Source organism: Pelecanus crispus, chromosome 1 (genome assembly GCF_030463565.1).
Source record: "Pelecanus crispus isolate bPelCri1 chromosome 1, bPelCri1.pri, whole genome shotgun sequence".
Lineage (NCBI taxonomy): Eukaryota > Metazoa > Chordata > Aves > Pelecaniformes > Pelecanidae > Pelecanus > Pelecanus crispus.
In genome coordinates, this window is record NC_134643.1 from 188,342,635 (window position 1) to 188,362,108 (window position 19,474).

General features: G+C 36.2%; 1 protein-coding gene across 1 annotated transcript in view; it reads left to right on the forward strand.

Annotated features, from left to right (window-relative positions):
- Positions 1 to 19,474, forward strand: part of DIAPH3 (diaphanous related formin 3) — a 277,409-nt gene that overhangs the window by 115,291 nt on the left and 142,644 nt on the right. Inside the window, exons 18-20 of the mRNA XM_075727918.1 lie at positions 7,605 to 7,700; positions 8,640 to 8,734; positions 15,930 to 16,031. Of these exons, the coding sequence (XP_075584033.1) occupies positions 7,605 to 7,700; positions 8,640 to 8,734; positions 15,930 to 16,031 (293 nt within the window). The remainder of the gene's footprint in view (positions 1 to 7,604; positions 7,701 to 8,639; positions 8,735 to 15,929; positions 16,032 to 19,474) is intronic.

The following is a 19,474-nucleotide window of genomic DNA, read 5'->3' on the forward strand; positions in this document are numbered from 1 at the left end:
AATCTATCTTAAAATGGGAAGGTCTGAAAACGGCAGAATTATGTGTCTGCTGGAACTAGACTGAATAACTTTACTGCTGGGAACTTCAGTATGTTTTGCTTTTCCCTGTACAGCAAACTCCATTGTAGCAGAAAGCTCATCTCAACACCCTCTTTTTCCTTTCCCCTCCCAGGAAAGTTAGTGATGTTTTAAGTCCTTCCAGGAGTTAAATCAGTCTTAGTTAACACTTTCAGTTCTAGTGTGGAGCCAAGCAGGTGTTCAGATTGTAACTAAGAAAAAGATTCTTCTGATTTGTATATGCCATATTTCTGAGAGTATTTTAGATAGTTGCTTCTTAAGAAATAGGATTTCAGAGTTGATTATTTTTCTTCAGAATTTTATCAGCTGCCATTAAAAAATGTGAGAGCTTAATGTCTTTGGTTTATGGATGAACTAACATTATTTAGAAACTGTTTAGTCAGTATGATAACACTTAGTTTTTCAAAATAAAATGAAGACGGTACTTCTGCTTTAAAAAAACTTTGTGACTTAGCTTAGCTACTTTGCTAATTTCCCAAAATCAGTACTCTTTAACTGTAAACTCCTGTGTTCATTGTTATAAAGGAGGAGGAAAAGGGTGGAAGCACAAACACAAGTGCATTTGGTTAATCATTTGCCAGTTGTTACATGATTGGTCGGCCTATGCCTGTTATCGCTATGTCTTCCTGCAAAAAAGGACCTTATATCATAGAATGCTTTGGGTTGGAAGGGACCTTGAGAGGTCATCTAGCCCAACCCCCCCTGCAGTGAGCAGGGATTGAACCTGTGACCTTGGCATTGTTAGCACCATGCTCTAACCAACTGAGCTAACCAGGCTGGTATGTCCATCTTAATTACTTGTTGTCTTTTTTTTTTAATCTTGGTCCACCTATTCATGCCATGATTGTACAGTATTTCAATGGGCAGGATGCATGTGCTGGCAACTGTAAAGATTCTAAGCTGAACTACTTTTTTTTATGTATGCAGTGTGATGTACGTACAGAAAATTAAAGACTGTATTAAGTAATATAAAAGGTGCTAGGTGCTAAAACCATCTGAAAAGATGTTCCAAATTTTTTTTTTTAATTTTTTACAGAGCTGTAAGGAAAAGTATCAGTATATTACACTTAAAAATATAATTAATCTCCAACTCTTGTACATATTATATATGCTTCAGTTATTTTCTCATGCAGATTATATAATTATACAGGTTTAATAGGATAGGTATTTTGTGGTAAATTAAAATATTTTAAAAAATAGGCTGATTCATAGAGAAGCTTTGTGTGAAAGTATCTATAAAGTCAGTCATTGGAAGTATTTAACAACTGATTATAGAGGCATATTCTTCTGAATTACCTTGCAATAGCCTGTCAGAGATAAAACGCCTGATTACATTTGTACCTTTGCTGTTATCAATAATGCTAGTTCTTATGTACGCTTGACAAATTATTTGTGATAAAATCCTCTGTTTTGAATGAGCTATCATGATGCATGAGTTTAAGTTATGAAGCATGGAGTTTAAGTTATCATGAAGCATGACTGAGTTATCATGATGTATGCATGAATTCAGCCAATTCAACAGCAGCATTGTCAATATAAGAACAACAGTGCATGTGTGCATGACCAAAAATGTGTTTGAGTGAGGTGAGAAGTGACAATCTCTTAGAAACTGCTCCGAAAACAAACATTAAAACTTAAGAAATGTTCACTATTGCAGCAACTACCATTCCAAAGATATGAGTTACTGATGAACAGAAATTGTTCAAAAAGGAGAGAGGCCTGAGTAAACCGGAACTTGGAACATACCAGCACCTTTGCATTATATTTTCCACATACATATTGTAGTGAACAAGAAGAATAGTAAGTACCTGTGCTTTCTAGTTCACAATCCAACTTGATGTAAAGTAATGGAAGTGTTTTCAGTTTCAAAGCTGACAGGTAAACCTGTGAAACATTATTTATATTCCTAGCATAGTTTATAGCTTCATACTGATTTTTCAAGTTTTAGATATATGTAGATGTAAAAATAGATGGAGGATGAAAGCTTTTTCATAGTACTTGAAATATAGTCTGTACCACATAAAAGGGCTGGATTAGGTTATTAGGAGTGATGAACAGTCCCTGAAGCTAACATTTTTGTTGATACAACCTTAAAGGTAGTTGCTCCATTTGGAAAGAACTTTTACCACCTTCCGGGCCTTTCAACATTCAGGTGTTCTTGCTACTGCTGTGGGCTGTGCCCAGTATCCTCATTTTATCCTTGATTTTATAAAAAAAGCAAACAGGTGTCTTCAATGATATTGCAGAATGATTTAGATCTAGCTCATGATTTCTTTGGTATTTTTGAGCAGATTGTCATAAATAACTGTGCTGATGAACCCTGCAACTCAGTATGGAATCTGCAAATGGACCTGATGGCACCTGTGTAGCGTCACTGTCTAGGAGATAGGCTTGTCAGTGTCCTTTTTTGGACACTAAACTTTTCATTGCTTTTTTGCATGTCATATTGTGGGACAGTAGTTGTGGAGCTGTTAAAACAATCCACGTCTTCAAAAGACTGTGTTCTGTCAGCCAAAAGACATGTATTCCTTGTCAGGTCATGTCCAGTTTGGGGCTGCCCAGTAAAAAAGAGATGTGGACATACTGGGGAAAGTCCAACAAAGGGTCATGAAGATGATGAAGGGACGGGAGCATCTCTCTTATGAGGAAAGGCTGAGAGAGCTGGGACTGCTAACATGGAGAAGAGAAGGCTCAGTGGGATCTTCTCAGCGTGTATAAACACCTGAAGGGAGAGTGCAAAGAGGATGGAGCCAAGCACTTTTCAGTGGTGCCCAGTGACAGGACCAGAGGCAACGGGCACAAACTGAAACACAGGAAGTTCCTGCTGAACACCATGTAATACTTTTTTCACTGTGAGGGTGACTGAGCACAGATTGCTTGCAGAGGTGGTGGACTCTCCTTCCATCCTTGGGAGATACTCAAAAGCCACCTGAACACAGTCCTGGGCACCTGGCTATAGGTGGCCCTTGTTTGAGCGAGGGGGTTGTACCAGATGACCTCCAGGGGTCCGTTCCAACCTCAATCATTCTGTGATTTGTAGCAAGTTATTGCACTTCTTTGCTTTGAATAACTAAGAACTTTTGCAACATTTGTTATTTAGCTACAACCTCATCTTCTATTAAAGATCTATTCCTTTGATTCCAGAAAACTTTTTGGAGGTAAAGAATGCAGGACTTTCACTTGAATATCCTGCTATATGGGGCACAAGCTATCATTTACTTCTAAGAGTTAGACTTCTAAACAGATGAGGTAGGCACCTGCTTTCATAATGAGACTCGGTAAGGGTGCATCCTTTGAACCTGTGACCTCAGGCTTGTTCTCTTATTTTTTGGTGAAGACAGACTGCAAGATCACTGTTGCTTTAGCTAAGAGGGTAGGAAAGGTGTAAGGTCATATATAATTTTCTGTATGCTCTGTTACTTAGTGACAAAATAACTCCATTGAGTGTTCTGTAGAGTTCTGTGTAATGTAGTTTTCAAGTTTCATCTGAACTAGGAATCCAGACTTTTTAAAATAAATGTTCAGATCTGCATGTTTCTTTTGAAGCCTGTTTCAAGGGTATTTTGTTTTTATTCAGTAGGATGATGTATTTTAGAAGATTTTTTTGTTTCTTTAGCATACGGATGCACAGACACGATTTTTCTTACACAAAGACTGTGGGTAGCAGATTATATCAAGAGCTGTGGCAGAAATGGAAATAGTGGATAGCAATTAATGAATGTACAGATCATTTCAGTGGCACCTACCAAGAATGTTATTGTTTCAGAGATCTGTGGAGTAGCTGTGTCGGATCCACATTTTTATGAAATGCTATTCTGTAGATTGCCAACTGTGATGTTATATTTGTAAAACAGTCCTGTCACCACTCCCTTCAGGACTCTGATTTCAGTCAGATCATTGCGACAGGTGGAGGTAGTTGACTACAGTTGAATTTGTATATGGATGCATGTGTGAAGGAGACAGTAAAAGCAATCTTTCCAATAGCTGAAACTCCTCTGAGGTATTTGTTCATCTGTACACTGGCAACCACATTTGTTAATTTTGGAATCATGTTACTAAGGATGTGGGACTGTGGAGATAAGAGCAACTGTGAAGGGTGTGAGATGAATTCTGCATGTATCAAAGTGGTCTGGCACTTTGTTTCCCAGCCTGAGAGGGCAGAGCAGTTGGAGCATCAGATATGAGGTACTACTGACTAAAAATTATCCAGTTCAGATGCTGGGCTATGTGTATGCCCACAGTGTGATAGAGGTAGCATATAGACAGAACTTAAAAGGATGTGCAGTTCTTGATAAATAGTATTCCTTTTTAGTTGTATAATACCTGAAATAAGACATGTGATTTTTAAAAAGTTGATGGTTTAATATGATGGTCCAACTTCTGGAGCCGTGAGAGCTGTCTGTGCATTTTGAGGTCCCCTGGTTTGATTCTTCACTTGTTAGCATGACAACATCTTACATCGATTTCCCTCGATAGTCACCTCCTTTCTGCAGCAGCTGCCCACTCTCACTGGGCTGCTTTCTCTTTTTCCAGTTTAAGCAGATGTTTCCCATTTTCTGTCCTCTGTATACTTTTCTCCCTGCTCCAGTGCCCTCCCCAATGAAAATCTAATGGCTGATTTTCTTTGATTTCCTGTTAGTCTAGATATTTACTTCACCTGTTCAGATCATTCTATTAAATCGTTTCCTGCCCCCGCCCCACCCCCACCCCCCCCCCCCAGTAGGCTTTTTCTCTTTTTTCTTGTTGGAAATAGATAATAGCTTTGTCTCTTGGTGTGGTTCTTGAGGGGGTAGGAGGTATCAGATTTCACCGGAAAGTGCAACACTTCCAATAGGGAAGACAAGTAACATGTATCCTCTGCTTCTTATTGCTGCCAACTACATAAGGATGTGACCTGAATTCTCCTGAAGAAGTATCATGTAAGTTTGCAGTAATTTAGTTTGTTGCATAATTGTGTAACTCTGCATACAATTCCTGCGTGAGTTCCTAGAGTAAATATGTTCTATGCTTATATGTTATTCCTTAGGATTGTGGTGCTGTAATATTGTACGTAACCCCCTTCTGAGTGAAAATTCCAGAGGGAATTAGCCAGTTCATTTGCAGCATTGTTTCTTGATTTGAAAGTTGGGAGATTTCACTTTTTTAATTGTGACTATTAAGGAAATTATTTTGTTTTCTGTAAAATGATGATTTGCAAAGTTCCAAGGTAGCCATAAAGCATTACTTTATTTTCATTATGATCTGTAGTAAGGCATGAAGATGCCATGGAACCTGTGCTACAGAGATGTCCAGGTCTTCTAGTGAAATCTGCAGTTCTAGCATTGATAAGACAGACAACTCAAAATGATCTTTTAAGAATGACTGTTTTCAGCATGTAGCTGATAAGAAATTTGAGATGTCCTTTAAGGTGTGTAACAGCAGGACAAAAGAGTTGTGCAATCCTGAGATCCGTAGCCCCTGACATGGCCTTTGGGGTTGAGTAGGGGCTCTTCCTGAAGCATAACCAGAAAAAAGTGAAGCTTTAGTGGTAACCTCCTTTTTATCCAGTAGCTCAAATGTCATTCTGTTCCTTTTGAACATGGGGTATTGAGTTCTAACATTGATGGTTAAAACCTACTTCTTTTGCTTTCACATGCGTAGTAAGCAGAGTGTGTCATTTTTCCTGGGACAGGAGAATGCTGACCTTTCTATTAAATCCGTGCTGAAAGAAATTCAAGGCCAACTCGTTGTTGTGAGTGGGGTGGGGAGAAAGACAAAAGAGGAGAATTGTGGCTTTGTAATCCATTTGCTGGGACCCTGGATATTGGTGGTTCTTCCAAGGACCACTTTATGTCTCAGTAATCTAATTTTTCAGAATGCCAGGTTCTTTTCTGCACTGTGGCATGTCCTCAAGAGGAGCATCATGCTGCCTAGCAGGTGTAGAGTATTAAAAGTTATTAGGAAGATGATTCAAATTTGTGTCTCCACCAACGCAGAGGGGATAAGAATCCAGTTCCTTCAATCCTTATGTGAGGTCTCTAAGTTCTTATCTCTTTGGTAGTATCCTAGACAACAAAGCTCACAGACCTCAAGAGGTCATTCTGTCTGTGTCCCAATCCTAGGCAAAACTTATTGTGCTTAGAAAAACATTTTTTAAGAATCATAGAATCATAGAATGGTTTGGGTTGGAAAGGACCTTTAAAGGTCATCTAGTCCAACCCCCCCTGCAATGAGCAGGGACATCTTCAACTAGATCAGGTTGCTCAGAGCCTGTCCAGCCTGACCTAGCTCTCAAGGATCTCTCTTAAAATTTTCAGGAGTAATTTCAACTTAGGGAAATCCTCCTGATAATTCATGTTACATCTGGCTTTGTCAAGAATCATCAGCGAGCTAGAAATTTTAATCCTATACCTTCTTGACAAGACTTCTCATCTATATCCATCTCATTCTGAAATCAGTAGCATATACTGTTATTACAGCATATTTTCTACTCTCAAATATTTGAAGCACGTATAACAATTTGGAACAATCATGCTGTAAAAGCTTGGAAACTAATTTCATTTGTGAAATAGAGAATTAGATAAATAATAGTAATATGTTGGGTGAATAACATATGATGGTGAAGATTTGTGCTGGGGGGGGAACAAGAAAGGAAAAAAAAAAAAAAGGACAGCCAGGTTGGATTTAAGGAAAGGTATGTGTGGTTTTGGTCTTTATTGTTTGTTTGCATAATAATTGGAATGGTTCCTACTAATACATTATCAAGCCTACGCTGTTACTTTAAGTGAAATTCTTATGACTGTGTGAATAATGAGAAATGAATTCAGTTTACATTATGAATTTTGGAGATCTGATTTGTATGAATTATTTTCTGAAAAGAAAGAATAAGCCAAAAATTCCATCAATGTTAATGTACATTTATACAGTTACTTTGTCTTTGTGGTATTTTATAATAAGGTGATTACATCATATATTTAAAATACATCTTTTCGGAGGAGATAAGGAAAATAGGTATATAATCATTTATATTCTAAGGTAATGTTAATTTTTTAATGAGCCAGTGGTATTTGATAATTTAGTGCATATATTTAGACAGAAGTGGTCACAGAAATACTTAAATTTTTGGGTTGGTTCTTTATTGCTCAATATTGAGACATATTGACATATCTTCTTTAAGATTTGATATTGTTAAAATCCAGTTCAGAATATTAACCTGGCCAGGCTGACTGAAGTATGTTGCATGGTATTTTAAGTATGATTTTCATGACCTCAGACCATTTGTACAATTAACATTAGCATCTTTATTCAGTTTCTATATATTAAAAAAAAAAAAATCTTGTTCTAGAAGGCTAACATGCTGACAAATTTGACTGAAGAATACAAGCAGTAAATACAAAACGTCTGTATTTTTCGTCTGTATGTTCTATGATATGTTCTTTTCTTTGTGAATTGACTGTGCTTGACAGCAAATATGTTTTCTGAATTCATTAATGTTTTCTCTAAATATTAAAAGTTAACAATGAGTGTATTTGTGTTCACTTTGACAGTAAAAAAAGAGGAGGAGGATTTTGAAGAAAAGAAATCCATTAAGAAACGAATCAAAGAACTGAAAGTTTTGGACCCAAAGATTGCACAGAATCTGTGTAAGTAGATTCTGTTTTTATGACAGAATAATGTATAAATGTTCCATAAAAATGTCTTTTTTGTCCAACTGCCTCATAACCACTTTTTGTTTAAAGCATGTGAGAATATGTGTAATTGGTGTTAAGCTCAAACATGTGACTTGATATAGCTGAAACACGTTTAAAAAGACCCAGAAAACAGTTAAGGGTTATCTCTTGTTTAAGACTGAAATTATTCTCTTCTGTATATATTGAAGTACAACCACACAGCTGTAAATCTATTTATCTATCTATATTTTCAACATACTCATCAAGGCATACTGCCTGCTCCCCCAACCCTCCCCTCCCCCCCCAGCAAAAAAGACAATAATGTCTACAAGATGTCTGTCATCTCTTATGTACTTTATAGAAAGAAGGCAATACTCAGTATTATGCAATAATATGCAAATAAAGATGATAAAGTTTGGCAGAGAGGAGTTCTATAAAGAATAGGTTCCTAAATGCTGGCAGAAATAAAATAGGAAATGGTTGGATTAAGGTGAACAAATGAACAGTTTTTATAACAGCATTTTGGTTTTTAATTGTATATGGTTTTGGTTTCTCATGGTGCTTTTCTATGAGAAACCTCTGACAAGACCATTAAAGAAAAAGTGCAATTGTCACCTCAGCACAAAATAGTATAATGACAATGTTTACCCTGCAGAGTAGAGTTGTCACTGGCTGCTTATGGAGGTCTTCTGTGATGCTGGATGTTGTGCATAACAAATGGATGGAGAAGGCTGGAATTGTAGGACAACAGTAATTGAAAATACATTTAAAATAGTTATCTCTTATCTGTATTACTTTGCATAGTGTTTGTTAACCTGTAGATACTATAGCCTGTTTAACTGGTGTTTTGTAAGTAGAAAAAAGATTGTTGTTGTCTTGCTTTCTTCATTATGTGTTGAATCTATTTTTTAGCAATTTTCCTTGGCTCTTTTCGAGTGCCTTATGAGGAAATCAAAATGATGATACTGGAAGTAGATGAAACACAGCTGTCAGAATCCATGATTCAGGTAAGGAAAATGACACTTTAAATCCCAATATTTCAGGGTAAGCTTCTCATTAAATAGAAACCTGTAGCTAAAAAGCCTCTTAATATAAACTTTTGGCTAATAAATCCCTGCAAGAATTTTTTTGTTTTGTTTTTGTTCCCCTGTGAACTGTAGGCTTTTTATATTTGTAAAGCTAATTTTTTTTATTTAAACAGCTGAGCTGAATTTATATTCTCTATTTTCTGCTTTCGTATTGTCCACACCTAACCTGAGATTTTTCTTTGGTATATATTCAAACAGCCTATAATATTCTGTTTGTTCCCTAGTTACTAATTTTTCTTAAGTTTGTTTCTACCTCTGTCTCATCTGCACAAATCTGTTGTTCTGGTCAAAACTAGATGGAAAAAGGTTTAGGGTTTTTTTTGTTTTGGGGGTTTTGGGGGGTTGTTTTGGGTTGTTTTCTTGGTTACCCCCTGCTCATCCTGTTAGAGGTGATGCAATCTGGGATTGTGCCTTAGGGCATCCACTGTGACCACTTTTCTTCCCTAGAGTTTATTTGGATAGTGTTTTCCCTTTCCGTATTATTTCATTCAAAGCACAAAATCAGTATGATTCTGTGTGGAGACAAAAGAAACTGGAAGTTCTCGTATTCTTCTATGCACAGTGTTATTTAAGGGTTAAGTCAAAGAATATCATAAAATAATTTGAATACAAATACTTCATTATAGAATCAAGGGAAAAAATAATTTGGAAGGCATGTCTGGAGGTCATTTGATCCAAGCCCCTCCTGAAAGCCAGGTCAACTAGAGCAGGTTGCCCAGAGTTTTTTCCCATTAAATATTAATATCTCCAAGGCTGGAAACTCCATAACCTTTCTGGACACCTTTTCCAGTGTTGAACATTCCCTCGTGGTGAAAAACTTTTTTCTTGTTTATCTAACTGGATTTTTCATTGTTGCAACTTGTGATCTTAGCCTTCTGCTGCACACCTCCAAGAGGAACCTAACTGCATCTTCTCTGTACCCTCCAGCTGGAGAGGAACCTAACTGCATCTTCTGTGTACCCTCCAGTTGGGTACCTGAAGATCACATTAAGTTACTCTAAGGCTTGTTTTCTTACAGTTCAACAAACCCACTTCTCAACCTCTCCTTGCCTGTTGTGTGCCATTTTCACCAGTCCTCTTAATGGGTATCTATTAGATTTGCAAAGATTTGTCTATAGACCAAGATTGTCTGGTTTTTTTGGACAGGACTCCTACATAGTGCGATAATGTTTTGCTGTTATGGCTCATAAATGTCAAATAATTATTATTATCAACCTACTAGTAATGTGGCATAGGTTTCACTTACAGAGGAATTAGGTAGCTGATCTCTACAGGATACCTGAAAGTGTGTTAGAGACATGGGTACCAGTCCCTACTGAAACATCCAAGAAAGATAAAGTTGGATTTTCAGAAATGTATGCTTTTTGCAGGAATGTTGATTAGTGAAGAAATAATACAGGTAATAGAGTGAGTCATAAATTGAGTTGTAACATTAAGGCTCTTTGAGATTCAAATGTGTGACTCGTACTGCAACACACAGCAATTTGTATTCAAAGGTCAAAACAAGGCAAATTTATATTTGTGTGCTTTGCTTGCAAAATAAATTTCCACCATATTGGAATGTCAAAATAAGGTCTTGCTGAGGAGGCTGTACAGTGTTCAGCATGCTCCTTTTAATCCTGCATGCAGTTTGGCCCTCACTTCTTGTCACTTGTCAGATTTTGAAGATCTTTGGACTCTGAGCTATTTGTACTTCACTTTCCTTTAAAATGAGCTTGTCTATTGATTTGGAGAATGAGATTCTCTTAAGAAATATTTGAAGGAACAAACATGAGCCATCATCTCCAGTGACAGTATATATAATAATTGTATGATTCTCTTTCATTCAATGATGCAGTTAATATTGGCACTGAAACTATTACTTTAAAGTTATTAGGGTGAACAGAGCAGTTTACACCTCTAACCTGTTTGTTGACTCTAATTTGCACTTACATCACTTGTCTTTTTCAGGGTTTTCTTCATGCTCAAAAGATGCACGAGGTGTATATTTTAATTTCTTTGGAATAATACTCAAAATTCTCTAAAATAGCATGAAAAGCTGAGAGATGGAATATGCTATGCTGTTACATTCAGCTTGAACTCTGTCTCAGCTAGTCCATGCTTGCTCTGAGACTTTCTCTCATGCTATTTGACCTCAGCACTGTTTTTCAATGGTGAAAATTTAGCTTCTTAAAGAAATTAGGTCCTCAACAATATCATGAAGCAACCTGTATATACTAAATAAATATTATATATAAAAATTAAGAAAAACTAGCATCTTGATAATTTCTATACGTATTATTTAAAGAAGGCAAAACATTTTTTTTCATCTAGATGGGGAAAAAGATGCTCTGGGGAAGAAGATCATCAAACCATTAAGGGTAGTTAATTAATGGCATACTTTTATGTGAACATGTGGTAAATATTCTGTCAGCTGCAATAAGCTAAGAAGAAAAACTTTACTTCCATTGAGAATTGTTTACTCTTTTTTCTTTTTAATTTCTTCTGTGGACTATTATTTCCATTTTAATGGTATATACCTTGGTATAAAGAATGCCTACTTTTCTGTATATTTAAAACAGCTAACAAACTAGCCCCACTTTACTGTCTATGCAACAGGCATGATTAACAATAATAGGAGATACTTTTTTGACACTGCTGATAATCTTGTGGCTCTTTTAATTGGTATTAACAGTACAGTATATTTAATGTCAGTGTATCCAGTAACCTCTCTCTATAGTGCTTGGTATCAGAATTGAATCTGAAGTATTTTTGATGTTTGAGTCTTTGTGTTTGCTTTTGGAGGGGAGGGAACAGTTTTCTTTAAGAAAAGGATAAGAGAGTTTGAAGAGCCAAATGTGAGGTGAGGAATATTGTCCTACAAGAGGACAGTGATGTTAGCAGCTGCTGTGATTGAGTGAAAGTCAGTCTAGTAGAATACAAGTGATAATGCTCACAGTATCCTGTATGAACAGAGTCACATATACAACAAGGCATACTGTTAGAGGATGGCAGGTCCCACATTGTTTTTTTTTTTTTTAAATGATTCAAGAGTATAGATTGCGGTTTTTTGCAAAGTGATTAAACACTTGCAGGCCTAATTCAAATGGAAAATTCAGTAGAACTTAGGCTCCAAATTTACTTTGCGAGTTTGGATGTAATCATTTTTATCAAATGGTTTCATCCAAGGTTCTTGTTTCTGGGTAAAACAACCCTGTAATAACTTTGAAAAGGGGACCGTCAGAGTTTAAACTTGAAAAAGCACTTAAAACACCCATCTTCCTTTGGAAGTGGTAGAATAATGTGCCTCACTGCTTTAAAAATTTGGGTTTTGCCTTCACATATACTTAGGTTCCTAAATAAATTCAACTGTCCAGCTGTATGTCTCTATCTCTCTACCTTATAGCTATAAAAATGTTGTCCTGTGTATTTCATGATTCTGAGAAGAGCATAAGCATAGATCGGTTTGCAAGCATATGGATATTTTTATTTATTTATGTAAGGTACCTTAGATATTATGGTACTTCTCCGTCCTAGAAATTTCTTGCCTTCATCAATTTCTTCTGTCTAGCTTTAAATATTGTTAAGTGTGTCGTAATGTCACAGTTTCTGTAGTTGGAAATTTGTCCTTAATCCTACTCTTCTGTTATGCTTAAGAAGTAAAATGTATCCCCCCTGCCCCTCTCTCTCCCTGTCCCCCTTTCTCCAGTTAGAAATTAAATCTAGTTCTTAAAGATGTAAAAACTCCCAAAGTCATGTTGTAATCCAAACAGTCATTGACTAATTATTGGAATGTTTCTTGTGACTCAGTCAAAATTCTTTCTCCTGCTTATTCTCTGTTTGATATTCAAAAAGTGTTTCATTTCTAGCAGTTCAAAAGCTTTATCTGAACACCGTAAAGCTGCTTTGATATCAGCTGCTGCTTCAGTTTCTTTTTTTTCTGGTGCTCAATATTGAAAACATTATACAACACTTGACTGTTTCTCTTCTTTGAAAATTTTGTAGTCAATTTTTCTACATGTGAAAATTACTTTACCATGAAACAATAACATTTTAATCTCAGTAAAGGTTAAGGAATTGTACTATATTTAGAGCTGGTTATATATAGATGTTGTATATCAAAACAATAAATAAGTGGGTTATGAATTTCTAATTGAAAATGTATCTTTTTACACTCCATACCCTTTCATTTTTGCTCAGTGTTACTGATTTAGTGCTGGACAACTTTATCCATAATTAATAAATGTAGTCTTTTTTACAAAAATATTTTCCAAATGTAGTAATGGTAAGGATATATATGACTACTGTCATAAATTCTTCATGCTGAAAGTCAGTCTGACCATGTCCAAATCAAGCTCCATAAAATATAAGTTTGTATTATTATTTTAAGCATCATCATTCATGCATTTCTAATAGTTCTCTGTTTTTCCTACCAAAATCCTTATTTGAGTCTGTTGAAGCAGTCTACTCTTTAACTATCATTTACTCTTCCTTTGGTTTATTGAGACCTTTCCTTCTAAGTCTAGCTTCTTATTTGCTGAGTTTACTTTCTTAATAACCTATGTTGTCCTTACTTTGGATATCACAAAATTTTGTAAAACAAATACTTATAGTCCTTAGAATCAAAGTAGGGTTTCAGTTCTTAAAATATGAACTATTTTTACACTAAAACAAAACAGTGATGAAGGACTGGTGAAGGGTCTGGAGCACAGGCCTTATGAGGAGCGGCTGAGGGAACTGGGGTTGTTTAGCCTGGAAAAGAGGAGGCTGAGGGGAGACCTTATCGCTCTCTACAACTACCTGAAAGGATGTTGTAGTGAGGTGTGTGTTGGTCTCTTCTCCCAAGTAGCTAGCGATAGGACAAGAGGAAATGGGCTTAAGCTGCGCCAGGGGAGGTTTAGACTGGAAATTAGGAAAAATTTCTTTACGGAAAGGGTGGTCAGGCATTGGAACAGGCTGCCCAGAGAGGTGGTGGAGTCACCATCCCTGGAGGCGTTTAAAAAACGGGTAGATGTGGCACTTCGGGATATGGTTTGGTCTGGCCTACCCTTGATTAGTCTAGAGTGGGCTTGGTAGTGTAGGTTAATGGTTGGACTGGATGATCTTAAAGGTCTTTTCCAACCTAGATGATTCTATGATTCTATGACTGTCTAGGGCTTTTTATCCATTAGAAAAAAGGTTTGATAAATGCTAAATTACCATAAAATGACAGTTGTTACAAGAGCTAAGAGATTGAGTTTTAAAAAATTAAAAGTAGCACTAAACAAAATATTCAACATGCTTTTAAAAAACTTCAATGCTTTAGATAGATCTGTTCTTTAGTTACAAATCTAGTATTTTCATACTTTAACAAGAGGAATATCTATACTGCAATCCAAGGGTGCTGTTGCAACTTGAATAAGCACCTGGGGCTAGTTTTGAACTAGCTAATACAGGTTCTGAAGACAGTGTAGAGCCACTCAGTTGACTACTGTTTTAGGGATATTTTTGGGGTGCTAGTTAGGAGTTGAATTGTTTCTTCTTAAGTTAGGGAAGTATGTTAAGCAAAGCATAGCTATGACTTTTTATCTCTCTGGCCCCAGAGAGATAATTTGTATATCCTAACTGGCTGAATTTGCTGTAGAAGAAGAAATTAGGATCTTTTGTGGATAAAATTAGGGGTTTCTTTTAAGACTTTCAGATGGAGATCCTGTTCACTAACTTAAGTAAATTCTTTTCTGTTGATTCTGTGTCACCACAGCTATTTACTTGCAGAGCAATCATAGAATCATAGAATCGTTTAGGTTGGAAAAGACCTTTAAGATCATCCAGTCCAACCATTAACCTAACATTACGAAGTCCACCACTAAACCAATTCAGGGTAGAGTAGCAACCCCACGTCTCCTGGCTTGGTGTCTGTATCGTTTGTAATTAAAGTAAAAACTAGGAATCGTTAAGATTGGAAAGGATCTCTAAGATCATCATTCCAATCATCAACCCAACACCCTCATGCCCATAAAACAGACTTTGACTTAACTGAAGTATCTGCCTTTTCTGTCGAGTGGGGAAATGCTGGAGTTAGTCTTTCTGATCCTTTCTTGAAATATGGTAGTAGGTAGTGGGATAGCTGTGTTTGCCAGACTTGATTCAGTGTTAGAAGGATTGACTCTATTTCAGTTCAGAAGGGTGATCTTACCAGTAGACCAGAGAATGTTTTAAGAAAAAACACGATCTCTTTCTTTTTTTCTTACTATGATGGAAGCTTAGCCACTGTGTAACCAGGAACACAAGAGTCATAAGTTGAGAAAAAGTGCAGGCCATAGAGGGACCCTAACTATTGCCTAGTAGTTATAGTAGTCATCTTGGGAAGGGACTGAACTGAGCTACTGACTCAAATTATATACCATGATTAAATGTTTGAGAAGCTATCTACTTCCAGAACCTCAGAATAGCCATGCTTAGCCAACCTAGCTGATTGTAATTAGAGTGGGATTCAGGTGCCTAAATGTAGGTGTCTATACATAAATATAGGTGTCTAAGTGTTCAGGAAGCTCCAGGGAGTCTGAGGACTCTTCAAATGATCAGATGAAGGTGACATGTTTAGATTCCCTTACCTGTGTTCACAAGACATTCACATGTGTAGGTGTCCAAGCTCCACATGTGGACTCCTGAATTCAGCTGAAGCTGAGTCCCACCTCTGAATTCCTGCTTCTGGCAAGTTTTCAGGCTAAGTAGTGTCTAATGGGTTTAAGCTTTTGTTTTGAACCACTAGAAAATTAATTATCCATTTTCAAAAAACTTTTTCTCTAGCATGAATATTTCTTGCCATCCTTTAGTTTGATACGTTACACTGGAAGTTCTTATTGTATTTGCTGCTTAGTGTTCTGCTTGCATAGTGCCTACCAAGCATATTCTTTCTTTAAAAATGATGTTTAAAAAGAGACTACAGAAATGTTTGTAGAATCAGCAAAAGATGCTGGCTAGCAGTATTTAATCACTTGCTTTTTACACTCTCAGTTACATTAATTTGTGTGTTGCCTATTTACATTCTGTTGTTTGCAGGAAGGAGTGCTAACTTTGGAGTGTATGGTAATGATGCATATGTAATACAATTTGCCTACAATAATACTTAAGCCTATTTTATTTTTCTTGATAGAATTTAATAAAACATCTTCCTGAACAAGAACAACTGAATGCATTGTCCAAGTTCAAGAGCGAGTATAATAATTTGTCTGAGCCGGAACAGTTTGGAGTTGTGGTGAGTTGTTTGGTTATCACTTTTTTTTTTTTTTCTTTCCTTTCCTGAAATATAGTTTTAATATAAAGTTACGGAAACAATACCTGCTGCTTCTTCCTAGTGTGAAGAGGTTCCAGACTGGGAGAAAAGTACAAGGGCTGTCTTTTAATCGGACTTTTAGTGGACACATCTGTGGATGTGGAAGGCCTGATTGTTGGAATATTACTGTTGGAATGATTTAGGATTCTTTTTCTGTAAAAAAATAATTTAGTAAAAAAAAAAAAAAAAGGTGGCATTTTCTGTGGCAGAGTTTCACTGGCAGATACAGAACTATTTCTGAATTTGCATAGCTAAAATAGGTTGGCTTTACTTTTGTTTGCATTAATAAATCTTAACTTTTCCAGTGAAGTTTTCTACGCTGATGTTTTTCTTTCTATTCTCCATGTAAATAAGAAGAAAATACTGTAGTTATCACTATGTTAACCTACTCTGCCTCCTCCCTCCTATGTTTTATAGTACGTCCTGTCAACAGTACTTGTAGTCACTTTTTCCATTCCCAGTGGGAAGATACGTTTATAATATTTCCCAGGTCAAATTAACAAAGGAAGACTGGAAGAGAGAAAATAAAAATACTGCTAGTTCAGTGCTGGCAGTTGATGTTTTTTGTGGAAATACAGTTTGGATATAATTTCTCTATAGCTCATAATTCATAATTGTTAATGATTTCATCCAGACAAATACAGAATAAGGTTATTTGTTTTCCTGGGTGCATGTATCTATATAAGTATTTTGTTTGGGGTTTTTTTTTTTGTTTGTTTGTGTGGATTTTTTTTTTTGTGGATTTTTTTTTTTTTTTTTGGTCCAGTCCTAGGGTTCCAAGCTAAGACAGTCATAGCTTCATCTGGGAAGATTTCCCTGGGAGGAAATAATTCTTTTAGATGTAACTGTGGGCTTCAGGAAAAGGAGTATCATGTCTTTGTAACAGTAGGCACTTGCTGTTGGTAGTTATCTATGTAGATATCAAATACCTGTACTTATATATTGGAACAGCTGGAGTACAGGTGTGGGATATAAGAGCAGCGCTCACTGTTCTGAATCAACTGAAGAATGTTGGTCTGTTCAGGAAACACCACTGCATTGAATTGGTGCCAGTTACAGATGTGACATAGGCAGTCGTCTTTGAGTATAGGTACTTGTAAAACAAAACTGGTTCTGAAGTGGTGCTTTTGCTGAAAGCTATTGCCACTGTTCATTTTTGATTCATCTTTAACAAGAGTAACAGTCATTGTACATTTAATGTAATGCTGGTTTCTGTGTTCTTGGGAGTCTTCTAACTACACCCTGAGAGCAAGAAGGAAAAAAGATCACATCACAGTTTTGAACACTTTTATTTATTTTCCAAGATTTTTATGTGTAGTTTTCTGATTTGAAGCCAAATTATCAATTTCTCTTGGTCCAAATTTCTTAGTTACAAAAGCTAGCGAAATCTTTTGGGTTTTATTTCTTGTTGAGGTTTTATCAGACATTCAAGGGATCTATTTATAGTTCATCCCTATCTTAACCTTACTTTATTTGATTAAATTATCACCACTTATCTCAAAAGGTCATTGAATAGGGCTCTGAGATTCTTTAAAAGTATCCTCCCTCAACAAAAAGAATCCAGTCAAAACATCCTTTGTTGTTTTATGAGATGTGAAACTAATGATTTCAGCACCTCTGTTGCTTGCAAAGAACACAAAAGGTCTAAAGTCAGAGAGATTATTACCTTTTTATTTGTTTTCTTATCATATTTGTTTATTCAATTCAGAAAATAGCAGTAGTTTCACAAAGGTAGGTTTCACAATGGTAAGTTGTAGGTTTGTTTTCAGCCTAGTTTGTATTACAGAGCTTTAGAAAGAGAGAAACAGGTTAGCAGTTAAATCTACCATCACCAACAGAATTTAACCTTTTGGTGGTGTGAACTGGGCGGAAGCTGTGTTAATGATTATTAAGTTTGAATCAGTTCTCCACGTGGAAATTTTGGTTTAAATCTGTAATTTTATAAATGAGAGTTCCTACATTTGTTTACTCAGTTGTGGGAATCAACGTAAAGTTAAGATGCGTCGATACATTAATATCTCTTAAAAAAGAAAAAAAAAAAAAAGGAAAACCACAACCAAAAAAACCACCCAAACCCCCAAAGAATCACTTTACTAATTTTTAAAAATAATTTACACTGACTTACCTTCTGACTTGTCAGATTCTCTTTAGATTTTCTATGGTTCTAGGCTTTGAAAGGTTTTGTTTTCTCACTTGCATATTATTTCTCTTTCTTGAAAGTGGACTAATATTGCGAGTAATATACAGTAGATACTAACTGGGCATCTTTGGAATATATAGGCAGATCTATGGTATGTGAGGCCTCTTATCTGATACAAGAGTTACCTCCTTCCCCTCACTTTCATCTTCCCTCCACAAATTTCTTCAAAACCTGTAGGGTGAAACAGCTATGTTAGATTCTCCAAACTTCTTCCTTGTTCTCAAAATAAGTCTTCATCTTTATTGCCATTAAAGAATCTGATGAAATTAGAAATCAGATGTACTAGGTTTAGTCTGGAGTCTCACATGTTCAAAATTTAACTAATATATTGTAATACCTACATTTCCTAAGAATATGTTTCTTCATAGGCCCATATCTCTATCAGTATATGAGATGGGTGGTGCCCTGGGAATGAAATTTCCTTATGTAACAAATAAAAGCTGTTGATAGAGTTCCTGGCTCATGTGATCTACAAGTTGAAAAGTTTGGAGAGGAGTTGATAAAGGACAAAATGAAGGGGGGGAACTGGTTAGGGAGAGTGAGTATTATAAAGAAAATAAAATAAACAAAACAATCTCTTGTGTTTTTACCTTTACCATAGCCTTTTAATATAAATCTGGCTGACCCAGATATTTAGATGACACTGTGATAAGCAATACAGGAAAAGAGGAGAAAGCCAGTAATGGAATATTTTACAAAGACTTTGTTGAGCTCCATTTTCTGTTGTTTGTGGTTTGGTTTTTGGTTTTGTTCCCCCCCCCCCCCCCCTTGTACTATTTGGTGCCACAGATGACAAGTCTTTCTGTGCTTTTCAGAATTGGACCCTCTGTGTAAAAATTTTGGGGGTCTATGTTTGTTTTATGTAAACATCAAACTTTTTTTTTTTTTTAAAGATAAACTAATCTAGTCTGTTCTGGAATTGAGCTCTATAAATGCTGCACTTTTGTTCAATAATATTAAAAGTTCATGGGTTTCCAGAAAATTTAATATGAGAAGACTGAAAGGGTAGATTATTGATGTAGAGAGGAGGTTCACATGTATCAGTCATACTAAGAAAAATTCAAGTGTTCTGTGCTGAATAAAGCAGACTGAGCACGAGGCTTCTCCCTGATAACCTTGTTTCAAACTGTGTCTGCCAGGATGACAGAGATAAGTCCATGTCTAA